The sequence below is a fragment of the Hippoglossus hippoglossus genome, chromosome 8 (genome assembly GCF_009819705.1).
Source record: "Hippoglossus hippoglossus isolate fHipHip1 chromosome 8, fHipHip1.pri, whole genome shotgun sequence".
NCBI classification, from domain to species: Eukaryota; Metazoa; Chordata; class Actinopteri; order Pleuronectiformes; family Pleuronectidae; genus Hippoglossus; species Hippoglossus hippoglossus.
The window spans coordinates 14,389,223-14,417,115 of record NC_047158.1 but is presented as its reverse complement, the minus strand read 5'-3'; the positions used below and the strand labels follow the sequence as shown (position 1 = coordinate 14,417,115).

The 27,893-nt window shown below is 44.8% G+C and overlaps 3 protein-coding genes across 5 annotated transcripts in view; 1 reads left to right on the top strand and 2 right to left on the bottom strand.

Annotated features, from left to right (window-relative positions):
• Nucleotides 1–14,206, top strand: part of LOC117766351 (potassium channel subfamily T member 2) — a 35,105-nt gene extending 20,899 nt beyond the window's left edge. For 2 of the 3 annotated variants that reach the window (XM_034593295.1, XM_034593297.1), the window contains 17 exons: nt 887–995; nt 4,774–4,882; nt 4,990–5,046; nt 6,508–6,660; nt 6,758–7,011; nt 7,795–8,122; nt 8,212–8,317; nt 8,407–8,579; nt 9,082–9,153; nt 9,330–9,464; nt 9,554–9,665; nt 10,328–10,429; nt 10,527–10,610; nt 10,692–10,820; nt 11,694–12,039; nt 13,128–13,212; nt 13,321–14,206. In XM_034593295.1, coding sequence (XP_034449186.1) covers nt 887–995; nt 4,774–4,882; nt 4,990–5,046; nt 6,508–6,660; nt 6,758–7,011; nt 7,795–8,122; nt 8,212–8,317; nt 8,407–8,579; nt 9,082–9,153; nt 9,330–9,464; nt 9,554–9,665; nt 10,328–10,429; nt 10,527–10,610; nt 10,692–10,820; nt 11,694–12,039; nt 13,128–13,212; nt 13,321–13,438 — 2,472 coding nt within the window. In that variant the 3' untranslated portion in view covers nt 13,439–14,206. The remainder of the gene's footprint in view (nt 1–886; nt 996–4,773; nt 4,883–4,989; nt 5,047–6,507; nt 6,661–6,757; nt 7,012–7,794; nt 8,123–8,211; nt 8,318–8,406; nt 8,580–9,081; nt 9,154–9,329; nt 9,465–9,553; nt 9,666–10,327; nt 10,430–10,526; nt 10,611–10,691; nt 10,821–11,693; nt 12,040–13,127; nt 13,213–13,320) is intronic. The other variant, XM_034593296.1, reaches the window with a different exon arrangement.
• trim35-12 (tripartite motif containing 35-12) lies at nt 7,614–20,383 on the bottom strand. The gene is made up of 8 exons (XM_034593298.1): nt 19,669–20,383; nt 19,327–19,422; nt 18,334–18,564; nt 18,229–18,251; nt 18,027–18,145; nt 16,841–17,570; nt 13,151–13,153; nt 7,614–7,625 (listed from the first exon to the last, which is right to left on the bottom strand). Exons 1-6 carry the CDS (start codon nt 20,215–20,217, stop codon nt 17,011–17,013), a joined length of 1,578 nt encoding a protein of 525 aa, XP_034449189.1. The 5' UTR covers nt 20,218–20,383; the 3' UTR covers nt 7,614–7,625; nt 13,151–13,153; nt 16,841–17,010.
• Nucleotides 20,384–21,830: 1,447 nt separating this feature from the next.
• Nucleotides 21,831–26,151, bottom strand: gipc1 (GIPC PDZ domain containing family, member 1). The gene is made up of 7 exons (XM_034593682.1): nt 25,856–26,151; nt 24,924–25,491; nt 24,517–24,702; nt 24,143–24,323; nt 22,992–23,104; nt 22,797–22,878; nt 21,831–22,709 (listed from the first exon to the last, which is right to left on the bottom strand). The coding sequence occupies exons 2-7, from the start codon at nt 25,221–25,223 to the stop codon at nt 22,558–22,560; spliced, it is 1,014 nt and encodes a 337-aa protein (XP_034449573.1). The 5' UTR covers nt 25,224–25,491; nt 25,856–26,151; the 3' UTR covers nt 21,831–22,557.
• Nucleotides 26,152–27,893: the final 1,742 nt, after the last annotated feature.

Here is a 27,893-nt window from a genome sequence, read left to right as displayed (position 1 = left end):
GGCTTGTTGTCGTGCTTTTTACAATTTTTACACAATATTAATTACACAGTAAAACAGTAAACAACTTAATCTTAGAGTTAAAACACAAGCTTGACATTTAAAAATTAAAAATTCAGAAAATAGTTTGGTCCAAAACGTTCCAAAAACGTTTGGCTGAATCCCTGTGAAATTTACTGCACACATTCATGGTCCCAAGAGGATTTATCCTACTGACTTTGGTGATCTTGTAACTCACCTCGCACCTCCATGAGCTGGACCTGGTTTTTAGTGAAATGTTCAATACTGAGTGCCATAAAATGTGTAAGAGCATTTCAAACCACGCCATTCAAATTGTCAAGTATCCAAACTGGAGAAGCAGTCAGAAGAGCAACCAACAAACCCTTTGAATTCAGTCAACCTGCACCAAATATGTAATGGGTTTTTCCTTGACGCATGCCACATTATTCCACTAATGTTTGTGATAATCCGTCCTGTAGTTTTTGTGTAATGCTGCTATTGTTCAATAATTTGGTTTATGGCTAAATACCTGAAATGATATGAACTTTGCCGGTAGCCTCAGCTGTACCTTGAGTTGGCATTCTGTCTCACAGAGCCACTTCATTTTGAGCACCAGCTTTAGTCGGTGCACTCTTCACGGCCTAGCCTCGTGTAGCCGTGTGCAGCCTTGACTGCATCTCCAAAAGAAAGACATCCCGATTACATTACTCTGAAATGTTGCGAGGGGCCATTTCAGCTGCTGAGTGAGTGGTTTAGGAAGATTATTAGAGAGGAGCTGCAATCTAATGCTGCTAATGATGGGCGTCTCCCTCTCTTTCTCTCACTGTCACACCTTTTCCCCCTCCCTTGTTTTTACTCTGTCCATCCCGCCCGTCTCCAATTTTCTCAGGATCATCAGACCATCCTCCGAGCCTGGGCGGTGAAAGACTTCGCACCAAATTGCCCCCTGTACGTCCAGATTCTCAAGCCAGAGAACAAGTTCCACGTCAAATTTGCAGGTAGGCAACGAGCGTGAAGTCCAACACACTGGCGGTGAATTGAGCCATCGGCAGAAGGTGTGTAATAATAACTACTATTATTTGATCACATCTGGATGCAGGGAAATAATGGGATGACACTCACTAAATAATACATCCTCCTGGCCCAGTTTGAAAGGGGATTTTTCTCAGCTTGTGACTGGGATTGTCAATAAACTGAAACTATCCTGTCACCAGCTGTCATGTCCCATCTTCTGCCTGAGTTAAGACTTAGAAATGTTGTTTCTATCAGCGTGTCTGTGCAGCAGCAGCCCTCAGCCCTAAAGACGTGCAGGACAGAGTGACCCGGCAGGGCTCTGAGCCTTACCAAGGTTTCTGTGAGGTTTTTTACTTTCCTCTGCCTCTTGGAGAGCACTCCTTTCCTCTCCTGCTCGACAGAAGACAGCAGTCAATCACATGCAAGCGAAATAAAAATCGTCTCTCGCCCTTTTCTCTCACACGTCCCTCTGACTACAGAAAGCATCAAACCCAATTCCCGTTCGCCGCCCTCGTCCCAGCTGTCTCTGTCGGTGATCTACGTTTTACTTTGCTACCTTGGCAAAGAAAATCCTCGTCTTTTGATGAGGTCTGCGCCAACCTGGCAGCTAAGCTCACCCCGCCGGCAATCCTGCTTTTGCTACTATTTAAACACCTCGCCGCCACAGCTGGACTAAAGCCTTTTGTTGTTAGGGAGCCGGAGGTTGTTTGGCAGAAAGATAAATTCAGGATCATCCATGAGAACTCTATGTTGTCTGATTATCAGTGAGTCCTCTGAGGTAAAGCTCCCATGATGGGAGTCAGAAAGCTGTACCATGCGTGTGTCACCTGTACCACGTTGGACTTTCCCATGAAACACCCATCGTCCATTCCCTCGCTGAAGCTACAGCCGTTCAGTGCACTCACTAATAACTAACCACTAATAAAATAGGAGTTTCAGCAAAGCACAGCTCAAAATAATCTGGCTTTTAATGCCCCTTTAATCCTGAAGTCACCACAGGCAGACTCACAGAGAGAATCAGCATGCAGTCCGTCACATGGGCATTACTGTAAGTGCGGATGCCATGTTTTGACACCACTTGGACTATACTCACTAAGTGCTGGTGTGGGAGGAATTAATGAGCAAGAGATACAAGATTTAATTTGCTCCACTGGAATAGCTAAATAACAGCTCAACGTTCATTAGAGAAGATCTGTCGGTATGATGCTGTGGCAGGGCAGGAAACCCTGAGGCGTGTGAGTAACTAAAGAGAAGTGGGTACAGAGTGTGGATTGATTATCTCCTCCGGTTGCTGTTTTGAGCGACAATAGCCAGTCGTGCTGCCTGATTTGGGCTAATTGTGTTGATAGTGGCTGGCTCATATAAAAACAACAAGGGCCTGCTGATTTAATTAGAACAGCCGGTGGACCTGAGGTCGGGTTGTAATTGCACTCTGCAGAGGGTGCAAACAACCACATGTGTCCACAAGTGCACACACACACACACACACAAACACATTCACACAGACGGGATTACACCTTCCATACAAGTCGGCAGCAAGGAAGCATCACACAGTGGGAAGGGATTGGTCCAAAAACCCAGATCTTGAATGTGTGTGTGGTGTGTGTGTGCACAGTGTGTGGAAGTGAGTAATTGGTTTCTCTCCTGGTCTGGGTCCAGGCACCCGGTGGCTTGAGGAGCAGGATTGTTGGGCTGTGGTGAAGGGTGAGCGGAAGAATCACAGTGGTGAAGAGAAGTGGAAGAAGGACATTGGAAATTGGATATTGGGGAAAGAGTGACTCAATTTGGTGTGTGCCTATACTGTGTGGAGTTAAAGATATTGCATGTGTGTACGTGTATGTTGGTTGAACGTGTGTGGAAACAACATCAGTGTTTTATTGCGTACTGTGTGTGTGTGTGTGTTTGTGTGCGAGTGTGTGCGAGTGTGTGTGTGTTCTGAGCCAAAAGAACATTGGTAACAGAAGATATTCACCACCAGGCCGTGTAATTGTCACGTCTCTCACATGCCCAGCTTTGACACACACACACACACTCACACAATTTAACTTATTGCATTTAGCATTTTCTCAGCTCGTCTCACGACTCTCAGCCTGGCAGCTGATTGAGTTTGTTTATTCATGACGGGCTCTGACGTTTGTCGCTCATTATTTTATACCACATATTGTTCTTTCAGGACCGCGCTCAAGCCCTAATATGCCGACATGCTCATCATCACTTGGGCTAATGCAATAAAGAAAAAAGGTAACCGAGAATGCGTCCTCTGTGTTTGTTCAGTTTGATTTGGTTTTGGTTTTGGCGCCCAGGCTGGTTTGTGTTAAGGTTCAACAAGGCCGATACTGAATCTCTGGCCTTCTTCCCATCGCCCCCCCATAAAAAGCTGAATGGTGAAGCCACTGTGGTGATGTGTGTACGTAAGAGCAGGAGGGGGATGGAGAATTCTTGACATTTACCAAACATGAAATAAATGAATGTGTGTGTGCTTGTGTCTTTTATTGGTAAAAGCCACATTAACACAGCGTAATGAGCTGAAAGCATGAGTCACGGTTGTCAGAGCAGATAACAGTGACAGTTTATCTTGGGAATATTCCCTAAAGCGATGGTTTTATTCGAAACTGAAGGATGTGAATTATTCTCAGAAACCAGGATATTGATTATGGAAAGTTAATAACCGAAATAACCAAATCACAATTTTGATAATGATTGTTTGTGGTACACACAGTAAATATGGCAATTAGTCGCCGCTCTCAGCTTCTCCAATGTCCTGTTTTTCACCGTTTCTCTTTTGTGTTATTGCTATGTTAATATATTTTTGAGTAGAAAATATTGAACTGCACATAACTATAAAAGCTAGAATGGTACTCGGTAAGGCCAAACCTCCACCAAGGCCCAGAAGTCCCTTTAAATTCAATCAATCTGCACCAAATTAAACACATTCATAGATACCAGTTCCCTAAATATGCCTCTTTTTTTCTTTCATCCAAATCCATGAATTATTCAATTTTTTTTCCTTTGTCCAGATCCACCTCAAAATTTAATTGGGTATTTTTTGGTCCAAGTCTCCTGGAAATCTATTCAGTAGTTTTTTGCATAATCCTGCAAACAAACAAACAAACCAATGAACGGAGGTTTAAAAGAAATGAAAATAGTCATTTCCACCCGACTGTAAGCACCACTAATGAAACACTGTTTACTCTGTGAGAAATAAAACTGACAGTAACTGAGATAACATGTGTGTGTTTCTGCTCCGGGTGAATTTACCCTTAGAGGGACTTAATTAATTGGATGTCCTGACCTGTTGACGTTGGTTACATCAGGACTAATGAAGTGATGTACGAGAAAAATTGATCAGCATCCTCTGCGACACACACACACACACACACACACACACACACACACACACACACACACACACACACACACACACACACACACACACACACACACACACACAGTCAGCTGGGGCTCAGGAGGTTCATCCACTAACTAGAAGGCTGGTGGTTCGATTCTAAAGTGTCCTTGGGCCAGAATGAACCGAAATTGCCTTGACAGCTACATGGAAAAAAGGTGCTGCGTATAGAAAACCACTGTATAGGTACTGTCAATTACACACACACTATCCAGAAGCCAGCAGCACATCTGTATTCACTGCAGTGTTGCTGGGAGACAAAACTTTTATGGAGCGTAATGTGAGTGTTTGTGTTTTGCCGAGGCCTGTGTGACCTTGGTCGCTGTGACCCTCTTGTTTCCTCTTGTTGTGTGCAGATCATGTGGTGTGTGAAGAGGAGTTTAAGTACGCCATGCTGGCTTTAAACTGTGTGTGCCCCGGCACCTCGACGCTCATCACTCTGCTGATCCACTCCTCCAGAGGACAGTGAGTACCCTCTTCTATTTGACTGTGCAGAGTACGTTCTATACAGTACAATATACACTAGAATCAGTGAGTACAGCTGACTCTTTATTTTTTTGTGTTTTTGTCAGAACGGCACACCAAGAGGCCTTCAAGCAACGTGTAGGAGCCTTTCAAGCCCTCAACAGGTAGGATGCATCTTATCTGTGTGCACTCTCAGGAATTCTGTGCCACATCTGTGCAGCATTTGTCCAAATCCTCTGTTAACTTCCAGAGTTTGCATGATTGGCTGTGTGATCCTCGCAGATTTAGCGAGAAAAAAGAGCCTGTTATTTTGGAAATTGCACTAAGAAGATTCATTTGCTATTCATAATGGCTAACTTTTGATGTTCAAAGTGGCAATTTAAAATTGTTTGAAATGACTGATTTAAAATGCATGGAAATCAGGACGTGTGACATCAGTAAACTGCACACAGCGTGTTGTCTGTGGGAAGCTTTGCATGGATCTGTGCAGATGATTAGATAAGAGAGAGTTCTTGTTTCATTTGCTGGTGCAATCACAAGTTTCAGTTTCTCACCTCATACTATAATCAACACGAGAAAGAAAACCTTTTTTTCTTTACATTATGTCCTGATTTTAGAAATATACCTGAGATTAAAAGTTGTCAATCGATGTTAACATCTCATAATACTACTCATAAATATCAGTCTCCTTTTTCATCGGGATCCTTGACTTATTCTCTGAGAAATCAAGGTAAATGTTGTGCCTCATAGTGTTAAAGGAGGTGAAACTAATTCTGGATCCGAACCAAAATGTCATTGTTTCTTCCCTGACTCATGTCGCATCCTTCCACCAAGTTCCATGGAAATCCGTCCAGTAATTTCTGTGTCATCCTGCTCACAAGCTGACAAATAAATATACCCTCCTTTGCCGAGGTCAAGACAATAACCACATTTAACTCAGTAAGGTTTCTTATATGTACGTTTGTTTCAGTAATGTTCGTTAATAAAGGGGCTGTAACTGAAACATGTTTTAGTTCTGGAAAGCTGAGAAAGAAACTAAGCCTTTATGTGAAACCATCAACACTAAATGAAATAATTGAATAACCGGTGGCTGATGAGTTGAACTTTAACAAGCAGGATGTTTTGTAATTACGCTTCTATATCTGGACCTGATGCCATTTGGTTTATTGGCTGTGATAATGGTACATGACGGGGATTCGTCCTCCTCCTCTTCTGCCTTTCACTGCGTTCCTGTAAACGGCAAATTCACTGTAACACTTGTTTATATAATGCGCTCTTTGTCGCAGGCCACCCACACTCACACTTCCCCCACAACCTTGTTTCCTGTTGTCACCTCTTGAGCCTCCGCTTCGAAAGCCATATCCCCCTGAGGAAACTGTGGTCCACTTAACTGTGTGAATACGTGCGTCTGGGGCCCATTGTTCCGAGAAGCTGGGTGTCCTTGCCCAGAACCCTGTGCTGACTGAAGTATCGATCAGCAGCTCTGACAGAGATGTAAGACGTTACATCTGCAACCTTAAGTGGCAAATCCTCTAATGCGGCCCTGATGCTGAGCTGGAAGCTTTGGGTTGTGCGGTTTTTAAAGGTCGACCACACAGCCAATCAATTCTCTTTTCCTTTTTTAGAGAGGGCAGGGCGTGCTCGGCGGACCAGTGGCACCGAACCTACCGCCGCTGCTCAGCCAATGAGGTGCATCACATCCGCCTGGACGAGAGTAAATTCTTTGGGGAATACCAGGGAAAGAGTTTCACCTTTGCCTCCTTTCATGCTCACAAAAAGTAAGTTGCGATGTGAAAGAAAAAACAACAACACATGAGAACACACACACCACACACCAGCGCGGGCCCAGAGCTGATCTTGTCTCTGTGGCTGCAGGTATGGAGTGTGTTTGATTGGAGTGCGCCGACTGGACACCACCAACATCCTGCTGAACCCTGGTCCCTGCCACATCATGGGGGCCTCAGACACATGCTTCTACATCAATATCTCCAAAGAGGAAAACTCGGCATTCGTCAGGGGTCAGAGGGAGCCGTCGTGGCGCGGCGCAGGAGGAAATTCCAGGGGAGTTCACCAAAGCATCTACCACGGGCTCACCCGGCTGCCCGTCCACAGCATCATCGCCAGCATGGGTCAGTCACATGAGCAGATACTGCACAACATGTACACACTGACCTTCTTTCTGCAGTTTCCTGTGCAAACCTGTCATTTCCTGTGTGATGCACAGTCTCAGCTGTCAGAATCATACACTTCTCACATGTGTGAGCGACTCAAATTATTCATGGCTTTGCACAGGATTTAACATGTATCTGATCTCACTTGTTAAGTGCAACGATCAAATGGACTGAAATGTCAGATACTGTGGTTTTACAAACACGCCACCTGGTGGACAGCAACAGAACTGTCACTGCTGTCTTCTCAGAGATCTGTGCATCACCAGGGTCAGTTCCTGAACATGTGGACAAGTTAGGGGGACCAGTGGATAGACCAGCTTTTGTGTACACCTCAGTTTAAAGAAATGTCTTTGTCATTATAATTAAATCGTATATAATGCCAATTTGTCTTGTTGCACATACATGCACCGTAGATTATGTTCAACTTTCACTGTGAAAAGGTCTTACTGACTGTGAACAGCTTTTTAAAAGGGTCACTCACTGAGGGAGGGGGCCCTGCAGAACACAGCATACTGTACATACTAATGTCATGTGTCATACAAGATTCAGTGACAAGTATTATATTAGCAAACCTAATTCAGCACACAATTTAAAACATTTTGGGGGGGCCCTTGTTGCTGCTGGGCCCTTAGCAGCCACTTAGTTGGTCGACTCTTCATCATGTTTAGTGTCTGAACCATTAGCTTGATCTCTGACTTGGTAATCACTGTAGTTCTGTGTGTGTGTGTGTGTGTGTTTCAGGCACAGTGGCCATCGACCTGCAGGACTCCAGCGACAGCAGCCCAGAGGGCCAGGACCCGGGCGGCACGGGGCTGGGCGGCGGCAGAGGAAGCAGGAGCGACTCCAGGACGGAGATGGGCGGTGCCAACACCTTGGCCCTGCCTGCCATGGGAGACTCGGCCGAGGAGCGGCGGCACAGCATCGCCCCCGTCCTGGAGCTGGTGGACGGGGTCAACAACCCCACGTTTGACCTGCTGGGAGACCAATCGGAGGACGAGGGAGGGGAGGAGGGCAAGGAGGACAGCGACAGCAGAGACGAGAGCGCCCACTGGTGGGGTCGACACTGCGAGTAAGGGCTGAGGAGGCTGTTGGAGTTTGTGCTCACTGGGATGTTGACATGTAAACTCATTCAGTTGTGACTGTGGGCTTGTGCTGCAGGTGGGTGAAGGGGTACCCGCTGAACTCTCCGTACATCGGCAGCTCGCCTGCCCTGTGCCACCTCCTCCAGGAAAAGATGCCTTTCTGCTGCCTGAGAATGGACAAGGTACGGGATCTAAATTGGCTTCTTCACGTTATTTTCCAAGATCACATTGCTGTCATCTTCTTTTTCTTCTTCTTCTCCTTCTGTCCCAGGCCTGTCACCACATCCCATTTGAAGACGCTCGCTCCTACGGCTTCAAAAACAAATTGATCATCGTGTCTGCGGAGAGTGCAGGGAACGGCCTGTACAACTTCATTGTGCCTCTGCGGGCCTACTACCGACCCAGAAAGGAGCTCAACCCCATTGTGCTGCTGCTGGAGAGCATGTAAGAGCGCACCTACGTTATTTGGTGTAATCTGGAGGCCGCGCTTTCAAACCTCAGCTTCAAACAGAAGTGGGTTACGTGTTACTCAATGTTGCCCAATATTGCGGCCCGTGTGATGTGGGTTCCTCCTTAAAAAAAGAACAAAATGAGCTATTAAAGGGGAACACTGTAAACATGATTTGTGAAATGCTGAATGCTTTCAGGACAACGCGCTCCACGGTCTTGTCCTCTGTCTTTTTTTGTGGCTGGTGCACAAAAGCAGTCGGGCCAAACGAGTGGAATCCAATAAAAAGGCAATAAAACGCTGAGTCACTCCAGTGTAGTGCTGTTATTTTCGGCTGCCTCTGCAGGCAGTTTGGCTGCGCTGTATTTCTCAGGGAGGTGGAGGGTGCATGGGGGGAGGGAGGGAGGGGGCTCCGTCTCTGTTTCAGCTCTTCATCATGGCACGAATAAATCTCTGCTGGTGGTAATCTCAAGTCCATTTGTCTTCTGATTGGTTCAGACCTGAAGCCGACTTCCTGGAGGCAATCTGCTGGTTCCCCATGGTGTTCTACACAGTGGGCTCCATCGACAAGTAAGATAGACCTACGCTCCGGGCTGCTTTCATGTTTTATAATCCTCCAGTTCATCTTTTTTCATTATTTCCTCGATCTCTATTCATTCATGGGCTTCTTCGCCCATCAAAATGCTCTTTGATTTACTCGCCCTGCCCTTCATCACTGATCTCATTCTGTCTCCTTCTCTGCACAGTCTGGACAGTCTGCTTCGATGTGGGGTGACTTTTGCCGACACGATGGTCGTGGTTGACAAGGAGAGCTCCATGATCGCAGAGGAGGACTACATGGCTGACGCAAAGACCATTGTCAACGTCCAGACCCTCTTCAGGTCTGCTTTGCCTGAATTTGCCCTGTGATCTCACAAACTGGCATGAAGCAAATGTTTAACTTTTTTGAACTGCTGTTTCTTCCTCTCAGACTGTTCCCAGCTCTTAGCATCATCACGGAGCTCACACACCCAGCCAACATGCGCTTCATGCAGTTCAAAGTCAAAGACCACTACTCCCTGGCTCTGTCCAAACTGGAAAAGGTAAAAGCTTCACACCCTCAAACCTCAAACTCTTAACTGAGAATCCACTGAGAATGCAGACTGCTTTGTTATATGAAATCATTATTTCTGCAGAGATCTTTTGCTGCAGCCACAGAAACGTTACTGAGACTTGTGGTATTTGTTCTTTTCACCCTGTGGCTATGTCGCTCTTGGTTTGGCATTCAAATAATTGTCCTCTTGATCAATAACATCAGATTAGCATTACTGTAATATATTATGAAAGAGGTGATTGTTTTTTAAATATATAAAATATTGGATTTTCAGCCTCTTCCTCATTTTTAACTGTGCATGATCATGTGTGTTTTGTTGCGGTGCATGCTGGGAAAGGCTCGATCCCTTGACTTTGTAAATAAATAGGCTTTCACCAGGGTTCACCATCGCCACTCCATCACAGGGTTGACACAGAGAGACAAACAACCATGATTATTACAAACTGTGTGGTTGAGAAAAACAACAGATCATATCTACTATCTCTATTACATCAGACTATCTCATCGAGGGCTAGTGTAATCCGCTGTGTTTGTGTGTGTGTGTGTGTGTGTGTGTGTGTGTGTGTGTGTGTGTGTGTGTGTGTGTGTGTGTGTGTGTGTGTGTGTGTGTGCGTGTGTGTGTTTGTGTGTGTTTGTGCGATTGCTCTGCAGAAGGAAAGGGAGAAGGGGTCCAACCTGGTGTTTATGTTCCGCCTGCCGTTCGCTGCAGGGAAGGTGTTCAGTGTCAGCATGCTGGACACTCTGCTCTACCAGGTCTCTCCAACACACGCTCACTGAATACTAACAACAATCCTTCTCCTCTATCGTATAATCGGCTCTTATTGACTCGCTCTCTGTGTTCTCCTGCCAGTCATTTGTGAAGGACTACATGATCTCCATCACCAGGCTGCTGCTGGGTTTAGACTCCATGCCCGGCTCAGGGTTCCTCTGCGCAGTAAGAGGCTGAACACAATTGATTTTCTCTGGACTCCAAAGTGCCTCTGAGGCTCATTATCACGTTTGTTGGTTTTTCTAGATGAGAATCACGGAGGACGACTTGTGGATCCGCACCTATGGCCGGCTCTACCAGAAACTGTGCTCCTCCACTGGAGACATACCCATCGGCATCTACCGAACAGAGGCCCACAAGCTTCCAGTCTCTGAGGTCTGCTGCTGTTTTATAGTTTTGACTTTTGCAGCCAGCAATTCACTGATTAAAGTCACTGGACTGACTGATATCACTGAGCAGGACACTCAGGGGCGGATCCAGGGGTGGGGCCAGGGGGGACACTAGCATGATATTTCATTTTCTCATTTAGGACAACCAAAGAAGACTTTGGCCACTTGAGGTTGTACTTATTGCTCAACCACTGGACTGGTCAGGGGAAAGTAAAATATATACATCTCCTTATAAAAACAACTCAGGCAATGGGAGGATTTTGGTTGGACAAGAGCATAACAACCGACCAATCGACCATAAGACTACAGCCATGATAAATTACAAATGCATAGATTACAAATTATACAAAAACATTTATTTCAACAGACAAATTTGTCCAAAAGCGAAATATTCTTGTTTTGCCGACAAATGGGTGCCGAGTTGTGAAGACAAATCAGATATAAAGACAGTCAGGTCTCAGTTTTGACATGTGACACAGACATAATCAAAAACAAACCTGCACAGTCAAAGAAATCGCATCATATCAAACCCGCTGCAGTGACGACCCAGAAACACTTTTCCAATTGTGGAAATGTTATTAGTTTTTGAAGAAGAATGAGGAGCACGATGGATCTTTTGGCTGCAATATATTAAGATATTTAAGAATGTTGGACTATTCAGTGTATGTAGAGGAGTGCATCGTGTTCATCATTCATTTCTGCTCTGATAAGAAAGTATTAATTCCTCTTCATTGTAAGAAAACAGACACAGCACAGGTGAGGAGCTGATTTAATAAAACCTGTGTGATAACAGCTTGATTGCGCTGCATGAGGAAATGAAAGGTTTGTGTATGTGAATGTGTGTGTGTGTTTGTTTCAGTCCCAGGTATCCATCACAGTGGAAGACTACGAGGACACCAGAGAATCCAGAGAGCCCTTGTTGTCCCGCACCGGCGTGCACCGCAACTCCACCTCCTCGGAGCCCATCTCCACCTCCTCCCACTCCTCGGACCACCCGCTGCTCAGGAGGAAGAGCATGCAGTGGGCACGGCGGCTGAGCAGGAAGGGGGGCCGGGGCTCCAGCGCGGCCAAGGGGGGGCCGGGCAGCGCGGCGGAGAGGATCAGCCAGCAGCGGCTGACCCTGTTCCGGCGCTCGGAGAGGCAGGAGCTCAACGCCCTGGTGCAAACGAGGATGAAACATCTCGGCCTCTCTCCGACTGGATTCAGTAAGTTTGTGTGAAAATAATCTGCTCCTGATCTCAGGTACAGACCCACTGTTTGTCAGTGGTCAAATTTAAGTACTTGCGCTTTGTTTAAAGGGTTTATATTAGATAATTGATGCCACTAGATGTCGCTCTAGTATCTCAGACCACAAAAAATGCTTTGTCGGCTCCTCCTCACCTTCTCAGCAAGGTGTCGCCTGTACAGTCTATGAATGTTTGCAACATAAATGTCTTTCTATATCTTTACACAGAAAGTGGTTGTTAACTGGTACATTCAATTTAAAATCTTGTGTATATATAACCAACAATGGCATTGTTGGTGATTATCTGTCCAAATATTCCTGGAGTGTGAGGGGTTTGCAAAATAATCTTAATTAGGGCCCGAGCACCGAACGGTGGGAGGCCCTATTGAAATTGTAAGGATTTTTCTTATTATTATTTCCCTTTTTGGGTAATCCTCTGTCTGTATTTTTCACACTTGTAGTTATTGTCCGACAGTGCACGTTCATGAGTTTCAGGGATGTAGCTTTGACGAGAGGGTCGATCGGAGGGGGTGGGATGTTTCCTTGTTTCCAATATTACCAACCCTAGCTTTAAGCAAATATTGCCGTAAAAAGTACAACAAAACAGTCTAAATTTGTGCAGCAGAACCTTTTATTTTTATTTCCTATACCCTCAATCACACAATGAGCCCTTAGATTTATCTTGTGGCCCATCGGAGGGGGTCCGATACTTAGAATAGTCACTACTGGACCACAGCAGCAGTTAAGACTCCACCTTTCACAACTTTTACTTTAGGTACCTGTAGAACATTTCACTGATAATATTTATTTTACTTCATTAGGATTTGGAAGTGCAGGAGCTTCATTTGTAATGGAGTTCTGGGTGCCTCCTCCTCCACTGTTTGTTTACTGTCTGTTACTCTCCACGTACTCCGCCTGTGTCCATTTTTATCTACAGTTGCCTTCCTGTCTTGTGACTCACCGTAACATAGCCTCTGTTCTGTGTGTGTACAGATGCAGAGCAGCCTGCTGAGTATCCTGTGCCTATTTTATTTCCTGCCCCACTCACCTCTTCTCTTCCTGTTTCAGACGGGATGACAGACCAAGGCAACAGACTGTCGTACATCCTCATCAACCCCTCTCCGGACACCCGACTCGAGCTTCATGATGTTGTGTGAGTAACGCCCAGTATAATACAGAACACTTCAAAATGAGCACTGCGTGGAAAACTGCAGATATTACAGGATGCTATTTGCCGCCCCTGCCTGTGCCCCATCTGCAGGTACCTGATCAGACCAGACCCCCTCTCTCTGGTACCCAATCAGGGGAGCAGCCGGAAGTGCAGCGCCGGGCTGTCAGAGAGCCACAGGTTTGATACGCAGGACAGCACCCATCTGTGAGAGACACACACACACACACAAGAAAAAGGACAAACATACTGTCAAACCACTGCCAGAGAGAGAGAGGAGAGATAATAACACACTTGAGGGAGAAGTGGAAATCAAGAACGGATGAGATGGAGTGGGATGCTGCCGGGGGGCGCAGGGCCCTCGTCTTCTCTCCACGCTCAGTGTCGTCGAACTCAGAGGCACCGGACGTGCATGGACCTTTTCTTTTCTATAACGATGGGAATGTTTTATTTATGCACCATCCTATTTTCAAAGCAGAGACCTGCGGACACAGAAGTGCATTTAATGAAAAACTGTTTGTATTTATATCTGTGTATGTGCATGTTATGTACTGCATCATGTATGTGCAGGGTGTATGTATGTACGTATGTGCGTGCGTGAGTGAATGTGTACGTATGTTTATGGATCAAGAGCAAGACACTGCCAATTTTATCTGGACAGCCAAAGTAACCTGCTGCCAAACGCAAGTCAAGGGGGAGATTTTCTGTCCTTCTCTGTGTTGTAGGTGTGTTCCGTCACACTTCATGTTGTTTGATGTATCGGAGAGTGACGCTACAGTGCAGGAACCCTCTGAGGTTTTCTTTCCTTTCGTGTCTTTTCTTTTTGGGGGGGTCTTCATAAAAGCCTTTTTGAAACTTTCTACCTGTTGCTTACACCCTCAAACGCACACGTTGGTTTAATGCTCACCAGCAGCGGAACGAACCCAAAGAGCACCAGTCTCAGTAATGGACAGGATAAAAGACAGTGCAGGGCCTTTTTTTCAAAGTATCGCTCCCTCCACTTCTGTCGGTCAGTGTTAGCCGTCCGTCCAGCAGCTTGCTTTTGCTGACATGCATGTTAGAGATGCAGGGAATCGGAGAAGGTTTACCGAATGATAAGGCCGGCCCACTATAACAACCCTGCAGTAAATGCAACTGATGTAAAGCTCATAATATTGAGATGGTGTCAACTCTTTGTAGTGAAGCTGTATTATAAGCTTTACAGGTGAATATTTGCAGTATTTATTGCACACTGCTATAAATATCCACTTCAACGAGTGAATAGTTTCATAATTTAGCCTTGTCTACTTTATTTCATCGAGTATTAGTTGTTTTAAAGAAACACAAGATTTCAATGTGACGCAGTCTGAACCAGAATGTCCCAACAGTCCCTGTATGAAACCACATGTAAATTCATTAGATCCAGATTTATATTTGGTTCTGCACCAAATTACATAAACTCTTAAATATCAGTCATGCCTGATTTTTTTTTTTTCATCAAGATCCATGAAATTATGAATAACTTCATCGAAATCAGTTCAGCAGCTTTTGCATAATCCTGCTAACTAAAAAACAAATACAGACACGTCCTTGGCCGAGGTATTAACGTTACAGTAAATCACTTGTTAGGGTGGATATTTATACCATTGGTTTATCAGGGATTTAAAAGCCTCTTTTAATCGTCTGAACTTGAGATAATGGTGCAGCCACGTGGTGGAAACGCTGACGGGCTCCCCTGCCGCACACCACCACTGCTGTAGCTTCAGTGCCATTAAAACATGAAAGTATGTACATATTAAAGTCAGTCGTTACAGCTCGTCATTGCTTTGTTGCTGTTTTGTTGTCAATATTTGCAGATGTGAAGAGGAATCTATAGGTTCATGGTTTCACGGGGATCGTCTGACACAGTGCGTCGTTTGTGTTTCTACCAAACTCACGACCCTGAGCTATTAATTTACTCTGTGACTCACACTAAATCTCACGCTCTGCTGTAAGTTCCCTTCGCTCGCCAGTGACCACAGGACATGTTATGTGTTACATAAGTAAGTCTTTGCATACGTGTGATTTAAGTTCAATGTGACTCTTGGTAAGTGTTGGTAAGATTGTGTGAACAGAGTGAAGGATGTGTTTTTAAACAGTGGTCAGACTTTGCTTTTTATGCTCTGACTGAACGTCAACCACACTCTTCCTCTTCATCTTGTTGAAACATTATCACCATCGACATTTACTTCCTTTATTTGCTGCCATGAGTTTATTTCATGAGAGGGCTCCATCTAGATCTCAGCCGCACATGGACCTGACTTAAATCTTAAAAGTTGAGTGGAAGATAAAATTCCAAACAGATACATACAGTGTGATGTGAGAACACAAGTGTGGTCCGGCTGAGGACTAAACGTGGAAATGTGCAAAATGAGGCGGATGAAGTTGCATCTCGACCAGTCAGCGTCCTCATCACAGGAGACAACAGTGACCCGGGGATGGTTATGCAGTAACAGTGGAAGCCCCCACGTCCAAATAGGAAACCGGCTGCAGATGGACCCAGGGCCGAGGTGAGCAGCCCTGTGTTCTGATGTTTATCCTCCCCTTTCTTCCTCTCTCTGTCAGACGCCACTGACCTTTGTAGCATGAAACATTCCTCCCAGCGGGGGGGCTCTCCAGCGGCCGCGGGGGTCTCAACCTGCTGATTAACAACACAGGGTTCCTAGTCAAAGGCACCGTGCAGGGAGCCTTCAACACCAATGTCATGAACCCAATGAACATCTTTAAAGTGAGGACAGAGGAGAGGAAGTGTCATATCTAATGCACAAATCTAATTCTGCATTTTCTTTCAAAATAAAAGAAGGAAACTGAGCGGTGCTATTCCACTGCACTGACAGTTTTCTGTTCCTCCTGGATCATTGGGAATTAAAGACACTGTGACCTGCTGGCTTCATCTTACATTCATTAAGGGAAGCTGTCAAACCCTTCACCGTCACTTCTGCTCTTTTTTCTGTCTCCTCCTCTTCCTCACAGGAAGGTTTGAACATGCAGACACTTTGTGCCTCACAGGAGCTGAAGATGATCCTGTTTTCTGTGCTGCACCCGTCAAGGGCGGAGTAGTTTCCACATGACCTCACTCAAGCAGAAATCATTCACTTTATTAACTGAGAAGCACAATACTAATGTCATGTTGCAGGAATTCATGTTTTCTCACACACACACACACAGTGGTTGGAAGTTTGTGCAGTCACACAATCACACAGTCACTGAAAATAGTGAACATGCAGCTGTAGCAGTTATTATTAAATTATTATGAAACCAACACAAACTTAGAATCTGATCAGTTCTCATGGTGACACATTTCTTAGGCTTTGTTCACATTCACAGATTCTGGTGTTCAGTTCACTTTGTTTGCTCGGAGCAGATTTTAAAAAATGTTTTGATTCTCAGCCCTAATGAGTCTTTTACCTGAAACCAGTCTGAACCATAGCCTGTATTTTCAACTCCTGCCACTTTCCAGAAGTGAAGCTAAAACATCCCGGACATGAGCGCTGCCATCTTGTATCGAGGACGGAATATGGAGCCAGAGTCTGTGCAGGTGTTTGTTTTACTAACTGATTTAAAACCAAACTTACCTCGATTATTGCATTTAAACCATCTTGTTTCTTAACGCTGAATGAACCCCAGTAAAATAAACCAGTTATCATTCTGATCACTCTGCTTGTACCGTGCTCATTTTACACACCAACATGCACTGACATCATCTGCCTAAATCACTTGATTTGCACTTTCTTAAATTTCTAGTACACTAAGGTTCTCATCACATCACCACGTCGCACTGTTCCACACGGCCACTTTGGCGGGGCAGATCTTCAGGGGGTTGGGGTTATTCCCGTTGATGTTGGCGCCGGGGCAGAAGAAGGGGAACATCTTCTCAGTGAAGCAGCCTGTGAAGGTGTAGATGGGCATCATGCTGACAGGGTTGGAGAAGGTCACCTCCCCGGAGTCATAGTCCAGCTGCACCCTCACTCGGGTCAGCTCGCCCTGCAGGTGCAGCAGGGTGCTGGGCCTCGTCATGGCCGCGTACTCGGCCTCGTAGTGCGAGATCATCCAAAAGCCGCCCTCGGGACAGCCCGAGATGCGGCCCTTCCTGTCGATGGACTCCTTGACCACCCCGAGCATCCAGTCCACCTTGTCGCCCACCTCCACCTCCCAGGCGTGGCGGCCTGAGGTGAAGCCCTCCGAGCCCAGCACGAACACAAAGTGGCCAAAGCGTTCGTTGTTGTCCGGCAGCTGCTTCAGGCATCCACTGTTGGCCACGCGGGTCAGGTCTGAGGAGAGGGCCAACCAGGAGTAGGCAGTGTTGGGGTCCAGGGTGATGGGTGCTGAAAGGAAAAGACAAAAACAGGTGAGGATTTAGTGACGTACACAAAAGACAGGTTGAATATCTCCTAAAATTCAAGGTGCACACACACACACACACACAATTTAAACCAATGAACGGAGGTTTAAAAGAAATGAAAATAGTCATTTCCACCCGACTGTAAGCACCACTAATGAAACACTGTTTACTCTGTGAGAAATAAAACTGACAGTAACTGAGATAACATGTGTGCGTTTCTGCTCCGGGTGAATTTACCCTTAGAGGGACTTAATTAATTGGATGTCCTGACCTGTTGACGTTGGTTACATCAGGACTAATGAAGTGATGTACGAGAAAAATTGATCAGCATCCTCTGCGACACACACACACACACACACACACACACACACACACACACACACACACACACACACACACACACACACACACACACACACACACACAGTTGAGAACTTACTGTAGTGAACCAGCTCCACCATCTTCTCCCACACATTATATTTGAGGGAGCTGACATGTTTGGCCACATTCACAAGAGCGCCCGTCACTTTTTCTGGGTCCTTCTGTGGGATCTGTGCTCTGAGAGGACAATGACATTCAGGAGCATAACTAGAAAGTCAAATGTAGTATAAACAGATACTGTACAAGATTTAGTTTCTCACCTTTTCTTTATGTTGATGTAATTCTGAAATCAAAAGCAAACAGAAAGTATTATAATCACTGCAAGGTCGAATGAATTTAGAGGAAACGTGTTAAAATCCTCTCACCTGAAGGAAGAGCGCATCGCTGGACGCGATCTCGTTCTCGATGGCGATGACGGCGTGAGAGAAGGTGAGGATTTCTCTGGTGATGCCGTCGGACTTCCTCTTCACCAGCTCTCTCTTCTCCTCGTCCTCCTGCTGCAGGGCGGCCAGACGTGACGCCTCCTCCTTCTGCAGGAACGTGCGGAGCTGCTCGAACTCCTCCTTGATTTGCTTCTCTGTGGCCTGAATCTGGTTCTACAGCAAACGTGGAGTCAAGACAGGAAACCCACTGAATTTACTCATGTTGGGGTCTGCTGTGAAAAAAGTTAATTACAGATGTTTTAAAGTGTGTAAGATTTAGGTGAAAGGGATCTATTGGCAGAAATTTTATATAAAATGATATTAGTGATGTTTTCACTAGGGTGTTTCTTTGAGTTTTTACAACAACTGAATTCTACCACAGGTTCTCTTTCATGTTTGGAAGGGGAGGGTGAGGTGAGGGGTATTCAGCTGCAATATGCAACTTCACCACTAGGTGCCACTTAATTCTACACAGTGAACCTTTAAAAGAAAAACGTTTCTTTTCTTTATCAGCTTCTATTTATCTGGCCTACGTCTTGTCCTCTTGGGCTTGAGAGCAATAAAATATCAATAATTAAAATTATTTTTTAGATTATGTATTGAAAAGTAAATGTTCCTACTAGGTTTTTACATTAAATATATTCCTGGGTCATACAATGAGAACAAAACACTCATATTAACCCTGATATAAATCTAAAAATGTCAGTATAGTGTGTCCCTTAGATTCAAAGTGTCAAACCTTCTTATTTTGTCATTTTTGAAACAAACACTAAATCACAACACCCATTTCCACCCAGACTGATAAGTGAAAAGCGTCTTTAAAGAAGACTCAGATGTTTCTCCAACACTTCAGCTGACATGTTTACACACTAACAGTGAGTGGCTCAGCGTGCGGGCTCCCCCAGTGTTTCGTGGAATCTTGGTGTTTATTGATACCTTGATGTGGACAGTTGTGTCATCAAACTCCTGCTTGGCCTGATACAGGTGACGCAGGTTTTTCTTCAGAGGGATCAGATCCTTCTTCAGCTCGGCCTGCAGGGGTGAGGGGTGGAGAACGTGACGACAGGTGTATCATGCATTAAACTTCTGTAGCTGAAAATGAGTAGAATCATCATGAGACTGAGCCCTAAATGTTTGTGATGTTCCTGACTTTGCACAAGGGGCAAAGAAAGGACATCAGGAATAACTACACAGTGTGGAATTTACAAATGCATTATAATGATGATCAAACCCCTCAGTGCATCTCCAACAAACTGCAGATAGACAAGAGCACATTACCTTGAGGTCCTGCGCCCCCTCCTCCAGCGGACACACTCTGTGTCCCTGGTGCTTCTTGGACGTGTGACACACACAGCACAGCACCTCAAAGTCGTCAAGACAGAAGAGCTTGAGAACTTCCCCATGAATGATGCATTTCTCCTCCACCATCCCTGCCTCCTCCGGCCCCGTGCCACCGGCCCATGACCCCCTCCCGCCGATGGCCGTCTTGCGCTCCTGCTCCTTCAGGAAGGTGTCAGCCACGTTCTTCAGCACCAGGCTGACAGTGGGCTCCGTCAGAGAGCACTTACTCCTGCAGACGGGACACTCACGCCTGGCCTTCTTCTTGTTCCAGAACTGCTGCAGGCAGGCCCGGCAGAAGCTGTGGCTGCACCTCAGCACCACGGGTTCCTTGAAGATCTCACAGCAAATGGGACAGGACAGCTCCTCCTCCAGCATGGAGCCTGAGCGTGAGGAAGCAGCCCGCGGCCGAAGCACCGAAGCCAACTTGGGACTCTGGAGGAAGGAAAGTTTCCCCGGCTGAGAGGAAGCCCGTGGGCGCAGCGCCATGGCAGGTTCCTGTGGGTGGGAGGCCGCTGTGCACTCTCGCTGAAGAGGACGTGCCTCTCTCTGAATGCAGCCCTGAGTGATCTGGACAATTTATTTCCACCCAGGTTTAAAGATCAACAGCCACTTGAAGAACTGGTTTACTTGTCTTGTAGTAAATACAGGACATGTCGCCACCCCCCCAGCTGACAGTCACACAGGGCTCTGTGGAGCGGGGCGGCCTCCAGCTGAGCCAAAAAAAACACGTTTTTCTTCTCCATAGAATAAAACATAGGAAAACTGCTCCGGTAGTTTTTTGTCTATTTTTGAGTGACAAAACAGCAAAGGCAGGAGGTTTAGTAAAGTAGGACACTGGTGATTTTAGAAGGTAAACACTACAGAAACCAGCTGCATCAAACTTACTTATTACAGATGTATTTTGTGTGGGACAGACCCCTTCAGTTCACCTGATTCACATGCGAGGCCTCAGAATGACCCTGCTGAGCTTGACCAGCACTATCAGGTTCACCAGGGTGGATCTTGTTACATTGCACTCTGATGGCCACTCAGAGGGATTTCTCTGTCGATTTAAATGTCATACATGTTTCAGGAGGACGAGGGCGTGAGAAGAAACAAACAAACACACCCTCGGGGATCGTTTCTGTGAATACACGAAAACATTCCAGCAGATCACAGCATTGTCTCTGTGTCTTTTTTTTATACCAGCGTTAATCTGATCTGAATATTTACAGAGGCCGCTCAGTTGAGCCATACCTCCTCCTTACAAACAGACAGACAGGGGTTAAATCAACTTTCTTGGCCGAGGTAACGTGTGTGATGTCTGAACGTGCTTGCAGCTCTTCAAACTGCAGCATGCCCCGTGTTGTGTTCAGGAAAAGACCAAACAAAGGGAAAACGTCCATGTCAATGTTATTATTGCATTACAAGTGGCCAATGACAACAATGTAATACAAAGCCATCGATATAACCAGTTCTTCTCAGTGTTACAGTGTTCTAGCGTCAGTTTCGTTACAGAACCCCATTAAGATTTTGCTCAAATCTAAAGAACGACACTAAACTACAAAATAGCTTCATGATTTTGGACATAGTGAAAAGGTTACTAGAGGTTTTTTCTTTTTTTAAAGACATGTTTAACTACGTCATGCGACACATGGTGGGAGTAGTTTGGTGTCGTTCTGCTCCGACGACGGTAAACTTGCATGAAATTGCATGAAATGAGGGCAAAAAAAAAAAAATGACATTTTGTACTTCACAGATCAATTCTTTCTTTTTCTTTAAATACAACTCTCAATTCTCTTCTATAATACTGCTCTCTATAATACTTCAAAATAAAGTAGAAACACAGGATCCAATTCTTCATCTGTTACACTCGTTTTAAAATAGACGTCACATCACTTCATATAAAAACACTAGCTATAAAAAAAAAAAATGTATGAGTCAACACAATCCACAAACCCTGGAAACTAATCTGCTTCTCATTCCCGCGTAACCACCTTCAACCACAGGTTCATTAACACTGATTCTCTTTAACACTGTACAACACACTGGAATATGCCGCTGTCTCCACAGTTAACACACACGTCAACACACAGCACGGCACGGAGTGATCCTTTTAGTCAGGAGCTACAGTTTACTACCACCCTTTCTGCAACCGCACTTTTTACTTTCAAAATAAAAGACAAACGATAAAAAAAACAGCAGACTTCATGATGACGATCAAAATATAACAGCACATGCTTGTAAAACTGATCCATAACAGGAACATCGAGTGGTTCAACACGACACTGTACTGGATGTGAGGGAGGCCGACGCCTTGTACTGTGCAATAACTGTGCCGCTCACCGAGTGGGTACAGTGCAATCTCCCATCACTTCTGTTGGTTTACAGCGCAGGACAATGTGGAAAAAAAAACATCACATTTATATTTTTACCAAGTATCAAATATCTACTTTGTGTTAGCCATCGCTCTCCCCCCCCCCCATGTTAGAGACGTGTGCTGTACTTGTTCCACAGCCAGCAACTACAACAATGACATGCAGGTTCATGTGATGCGGGCAAAGGGAATGCTCATCAACGTGCTTGTAGTTTTTGGGATAAAGCCGGAAGACATATAAAAGCACTTGGGAAGTCATCGCAGTCACCTTCTTCTCCCTTTAACTGGCGTCATCCTCTTCTGTCTAGGAAGAGTCTCCCAAAAAGGTTGCACACTAAATTAAAAAATAGTAGGAGTATACACTGGAATAAAAACAAAACGTGTGACGGTAGTGTTGCGTTTCTTAGTAGTGCTGCATGTTGTGGGCGTCACGTTCACAGAGGTCGTTCTGCCTCCACTAGTCTCTGTGGTCACACCCGTCCGACCTTAGCGTCTCCGATGGCGCCCCAAACGTCGAAAACAAATTCGTCTGGGAAAGCGAAGTCTCCCAGGGTTTCGTCTAACGCCTCGGCAAATTCATCAGGGTTCTTTTTGTCCTTTCCCAGCTCCACCATGGTCGCCGCTGCGGAGCCAGAGAGAGGTCAGACAACATTTAGTGAACTGAAACCAGCAAATGAAACCACACACACCCACACACATTCACAGTTACCCAGCTCGCTGTCTCTGATGCCCATGTAGCTCTCAAGCAGGTCGTCCACCTTCTCAATGGCCTTTTCCTCAAATGCGGAAGGCTGGAGAGAAAAAAATACAACACACGAACTTAGGCAATTCCACAAAAAGAGATTTTCTAAAAGAGTACAGAGACTAGTTATCAGTAGAGGAGCTGCTGTAAACACACACTAACCAGTTCCTCCACGGTAGCAGGACCTTTAGACCGCAGCCGCAGAGTTCCCCTGCCGGTCCCCAGCTGAACCCCTGATGCCGACCTGGACCCTCCAGACCGCTGGCCGATCATATCTATACAAAACAATTGAACATCCCAACAACACGTATTTAACAACAGGTTTACATTTTTTAAGAACTTTTTAAGACCAGAAAGAATGAAAATTAAGACCTAGAGTATGTCAAGTACAACACATATGAAGGAATATTGGAGTCCCTGATATATTTACACTTCCCCATCATTGAAGATATGTAGAAGTAGTAGAGGATAAACCTCAAAACGCCACGTTATCTCACAAACTACATAGTAGGTACTACATATCCATAGTCTTTCCCAGAGACAGGCAGAGTGCACTACTATTAATTCCAACCAGGGTGTTTATAGACAACGTTAGAATTGTTTGTAGTTTTATGACAGTGTGATAATGTGTGTATCGTTGAGAAAGACCTGCAACACATGGAGACGGTAAAAAATAATAATAGCATTTCTCTTAAAACATAAGACAGAGGGCTTAATATTTTTAAGCTTTTAAGACTTTTTAAAGGCTAAAACTGAGATCATTATTTTCTTGACTTTTTAGGATCCTGCAGAGACCCTATGAAACGCTTGCTTCCTTCTTTATTTTCAGTACCAAAACATCTCATACAGTTGATTTGCTCCTGCATGATCCTTTTCAGGCTGCTGCATGTTACAACTGAATAAAATGGACCCACGGGGGACTTAACTGGCTAAATGTGCAGTAACTATGAGCAGCAAAGGCACCAATTTCATTAAGTCAGGCTTTTATTGCTTCATTTTATGTAATATGATTTGAGATTATAAACTTTACATTTAAGAGCTGCACTGAGAATGAAAATGAGGACTCAAGGTCATTAAAGGATGCTATGAGATCTAAATTTAGCTTTCATAGCCACGAGCATGACAGTAATATTTGCCATAAGTGGATTGTAAGATGACAGCAGTTACTCAGAATGACTGTTTCAGGGAGTGCAGATGAGGCCCCGACAAAGGTTGAGGAGCACATTGTGATGCTGCACAACCACACTGACTAACAAATGTCCCAATTAAAGCTGTATCTCCAGTGAGTTCCTATTTCTTCCTCCCACACATACCAAAGGCCTTGAGAGGCTCCACCAGCTTGATGGTGAAATCCTTTCCCTTGGGCAGCTCCTTCAGCATCTTGGCCACCTCGTAGTGCCGACAGCCAATCAGGCGATGGCCGTTGATCGACTCGATCATGTCGCCCACGTTGATGACCTGGATCTGGTGGATGACGCTCCCCTCACGGATTCTCTGAAAACGGCAAATATCAAATGGATAATCCAAAACACTATCCAGCTTGTTGTGTTCTCGTAAATACAAAGACATTCAGTCTCATTTCATGCGGCAGCAGATGTTTGTATATTTAGTTTCAGGTTCACCTCTTTCCCCGGGGATACTTGAATCAAAAGGGATCGATTCTCTCAGACAGTTCAATGGTCCTCACCTTGATGAAAGCGTAGCCGGCTCCATTATCAGTGATCGTCAACCCTAGTGCATCCTCCCCTTTGAACACCTCTATTTCCTTCTTCTGGCCTTTAATGTGGGCAAAAATAAAGTCCTCCAGTCCGATCTGACCTCCCAAGAGTTTATCCATGTCCACTTTGTGAGTGTTCAGTGTGCAAAACATAACCTGTGGAGGGAGACGAAAAAAAAAAAAACACATTAACCATGATGCTTAGGTCAATGAAATGTGAAAAAAAGAACGAGTCCACGCTGATGTCTTGTTTTGTCAACACTCAAAGATGTAGACTTTACGAAACAGAAAACTGTCATTTGAGAGGCTGTGACCTGAGAGTGTGAATGTTTTTTTATTTATATTTCACTTAAATCCTATTCACCAGAACATCTTACCTCAGCAGGTGGTATCCCAAAGGCCTCACCAATCTTGGCGTAGAGCTCCCGCACATTGCTGAAGCCCTCGATGCGGCCTGTGGGGCTGCCGTGAGCGAGCTGTGTGTGGAAGATGAGGCGAGGTCTCATGCTGCTGTGCGGAGGAGGCAGACCTTCAGAGGTGGCGCCGTCTCCCAGCCCGATAACACCCCCATCGAGGCCGTCCATACCTGGAACATTGAGGCCCGCGCGGATGGGCTCCGCTTCCTCATTCTCGACCAGCGGGGACGCCTTCTTCCTTCTTCCCAGACCCAGAGGCATAGTAGTCCTAGAGGGGGGAGCAGAGGGAGGTGGAGGAGAGGAGGCTGCTCTGGGGGAGTTATGCTCTGATCCAGGCCAACATAAACCTGTTCAGCCAAATCAGCTGCAGGGTCTGTGGGGTGCTTGCGTCACAGCTGGGGTATGGTCCTCCAAACCAGCTAAAGAGCTGTCATAACCAGGCACAGTATGGATTTACACATGAGCTCATCAGAGCAGCTCACATCGCTGGGTCTGTCAGGACCAGCACCCTGCACAGGGAGGTCTTCAGCTGTAACACACAAACACAACATTACTACAAGCAGTGATTACACCAACCCCCCACTGCATCACCTCAGATTACTGACTCATGCTTCTTCCATTAAATAAATACTGCAGCATGGCTCTACCTCCACATCATACCATGCTAACGTTAGCTGCTAGCTCTGAGACACATCTCTCACTTCTAGCAACACAAACGCACAACTCTCATGTAGCCATGCAGCAACTGCAACATTTAGCCACTAACAAGGAAAGCTAACTCGGCGTGTGTGGTTCCCTCTGGGTAGAAACTCGTGTCCTTTACTATTCCTGACGTTGATTAGCTAGATGAACCGGGATGGGTGTAAACATGGAGCCAGGCCGGCGGTTCTTACCCGGAGCAGGAGTTTCAGCCAACTGTCGTTAGCTAGCCTCCTCCTGTTAGCTTAGCCGGCTAACGGTGCTGCTGGGAGTTGTTTATAAAAATGATACCGAGCAAGAAGAGAAGGTCCAGCGTCTTCTGCTGCTGGTGTCCGGACAGGGTGGAGGGTCCCGGGGCAGGTTGAGAGCTGGGAGCAGTGGGAGCTGTGGATGTGTGTGTGTGTGTGTGTGTCGGTATGTGTAGCGACATCAGTCTCCTGTCCGCCCAGCACGGGTGGAACACGACGGACGCCTTTACGGTCCCCCCGTAAACCCCAACTTCCCCGTGGAACCATTCCTCTGAGATCTTTAAAGTACAACAAGTATCCCAGTATCAAGTACCAAAAAAAGCAGTAATACCACTTTAAAAAAATGCTCCATTACAATTGAAATCCGTGCAGTCACAATGTTACTCATGTTAAAGTACTATTGCCTGAATCAGAAGTCTGACACGCTACTTACTTTAAAGGTTCAGTGTGTAGAATTTAGTGACATCTAGTGGTGGAGTTGCATGTTGCAGGTGAACACCCCACACCCCCCCCCCCCCCTTCCAAACATGAAAGAGAACCTGTGGAAACCGTCAGTTGTCATAAAAACTCAAAAGGTCTTTAGTCTGTTCAGTTTGGACAATTGTAAAAAAAAACATGGCGAGGACCCGCTGCAGATGTAAATATAAAGTATTTCAATATAAAGGGCTCATTCTAGGGTAAAGAAAACAACAATACGTATAATTTAGGTGATTACGCACTAGTGAGAACGTCACTAGGATTATTTTTATATACATTTTCTGCCAATAGATCCCATTCACCTAAATTGTACACGCTGGACCTTTAACAGCAAAATGTACTTGAAGTATCTTTTTTTTTAAATACTTCTTTCAACATTTAAAGATAAATATATGGAGTAAAACATTTAAATGTCTGTTTAAAAAGCAGTGGAGTAGCGACATACAGTTGACATGAAAACACTCAAGTAAACTAAAAGTATCTCAGATCGGTACTTTTTTTATTAAGTTACATTTTATTTCTGTAAACCTAAATTCTCATAGTTATTACACTGTTTGTTGATATTCATGAGTATACACTACCCTCTGATGGCCACAGGACGTAACTACACCACACTATTATAAAGGTTATATTTGAAAGATTTTAGCCAGAAGTGATGATTGTTGACGATTACAGACATGAATTGTACAGCTCATACTGTGTATATATATATATATATATATATATATATATATATATATATATATATATATATATGCATTTGCAAAACTGTACAGAACTTTATAAAAGAGAAAAAGATTAAATTTCTGACCTTCAGTTATTTCTGTGTCATGACTTTAGGTGTAGCCACACTTCTGTTTTAAACTTTCAAAATAAAACTGTGACCAACAGATATTTTAAAGGCAGCCACTGTGCAGCCTGTTAAGATATAATAGCTGGATATCTCATTTCTATGCTATTTCTTGAGTGCTGTTATTATGAAATAGCAAAGAAATACAAGATTTCAGAGAGATTATTGGGTTTGCTACAGTGCTGTGAGTGGTTTAACTTTCACTATGTACAATGTAATGATTTCAGCCTCCCAGGCAGCATGGTTAGAGCTGCAGGCCTTTTCTTTTGTAATCTGACCCATAAAAGAAATGTGTATTGCATAAGGGGAGTAAAAATAGTGACATTTGAGAGAAGGGTTTCAGGGGGAAATGTTTTAATCATTATAAAACATCCTCATTAATCAAAACATACAGGCCTTAATCAAAGACATGTCACTTTCTTTAATCTGGAAAATCCATCACAGCATAGGAAAAACCTTTGAAAAAATTACATCCTAAATCCCACTCTGAAGAATTACATAAACAAGAGGTAAAACAAATATAATACATAAACATTTTCCCGTAAAAAGGAAAACATGTGCAAGGGGAAAAAAAAAAATTTTTAAACAAAAAAAGTTAAACATTACTGAGATTACACATCTCTACTACAATCATGTTAAACCACATGTTTGTGTCAG

Bases quoted from the DNA above. Each gene is read 5' to 3' on its own strand.
- trim35-12 (XM_034593298.1), bottom strand. From the start codon at position 20,217: ATGGCGCTGCGCCCACGGGCTTCCTCTCAGCCGGGGAAACTTTCCTTC. The intron at 19,423-19,668 runs GTAATGTGCTCT...TCACCCCTGCAG, and splicing joins AGGGGGCGCAGGACCTCAAG to GCCGAGCTGAAGAAGGATCT. The intron at 17,571-18,026 runs GTAAGTTCTCAA...TTTTCCTTTCAG, and splicing joins GGTGGAGCTGGTTCACTACA to CACCCATCACCCTGGACCCC.
- gipc1 (XM_034593682.1), bottom strand. From the start codon at position 25,223: ATGCCTCTGGGTCTGGGAAGAAGGAAGAAGGCGTCCCCGCTGGTCGAG. The intron at 23,105-24,142 runs GTATGTGTGGGA...TGTTTTGTATAG, and splicing joins GGAGCCTCTCAAGGCCTTTG to ATATGATCGGCCAGCGGTCT. The intron at 22,710-22,796 runs GTAACTGTGAAT...CTGGCTCCGCAG, and splicing joins CATCAGAGACAGCGAGCTGG to CGGCGACCATGGTGGAGCTG.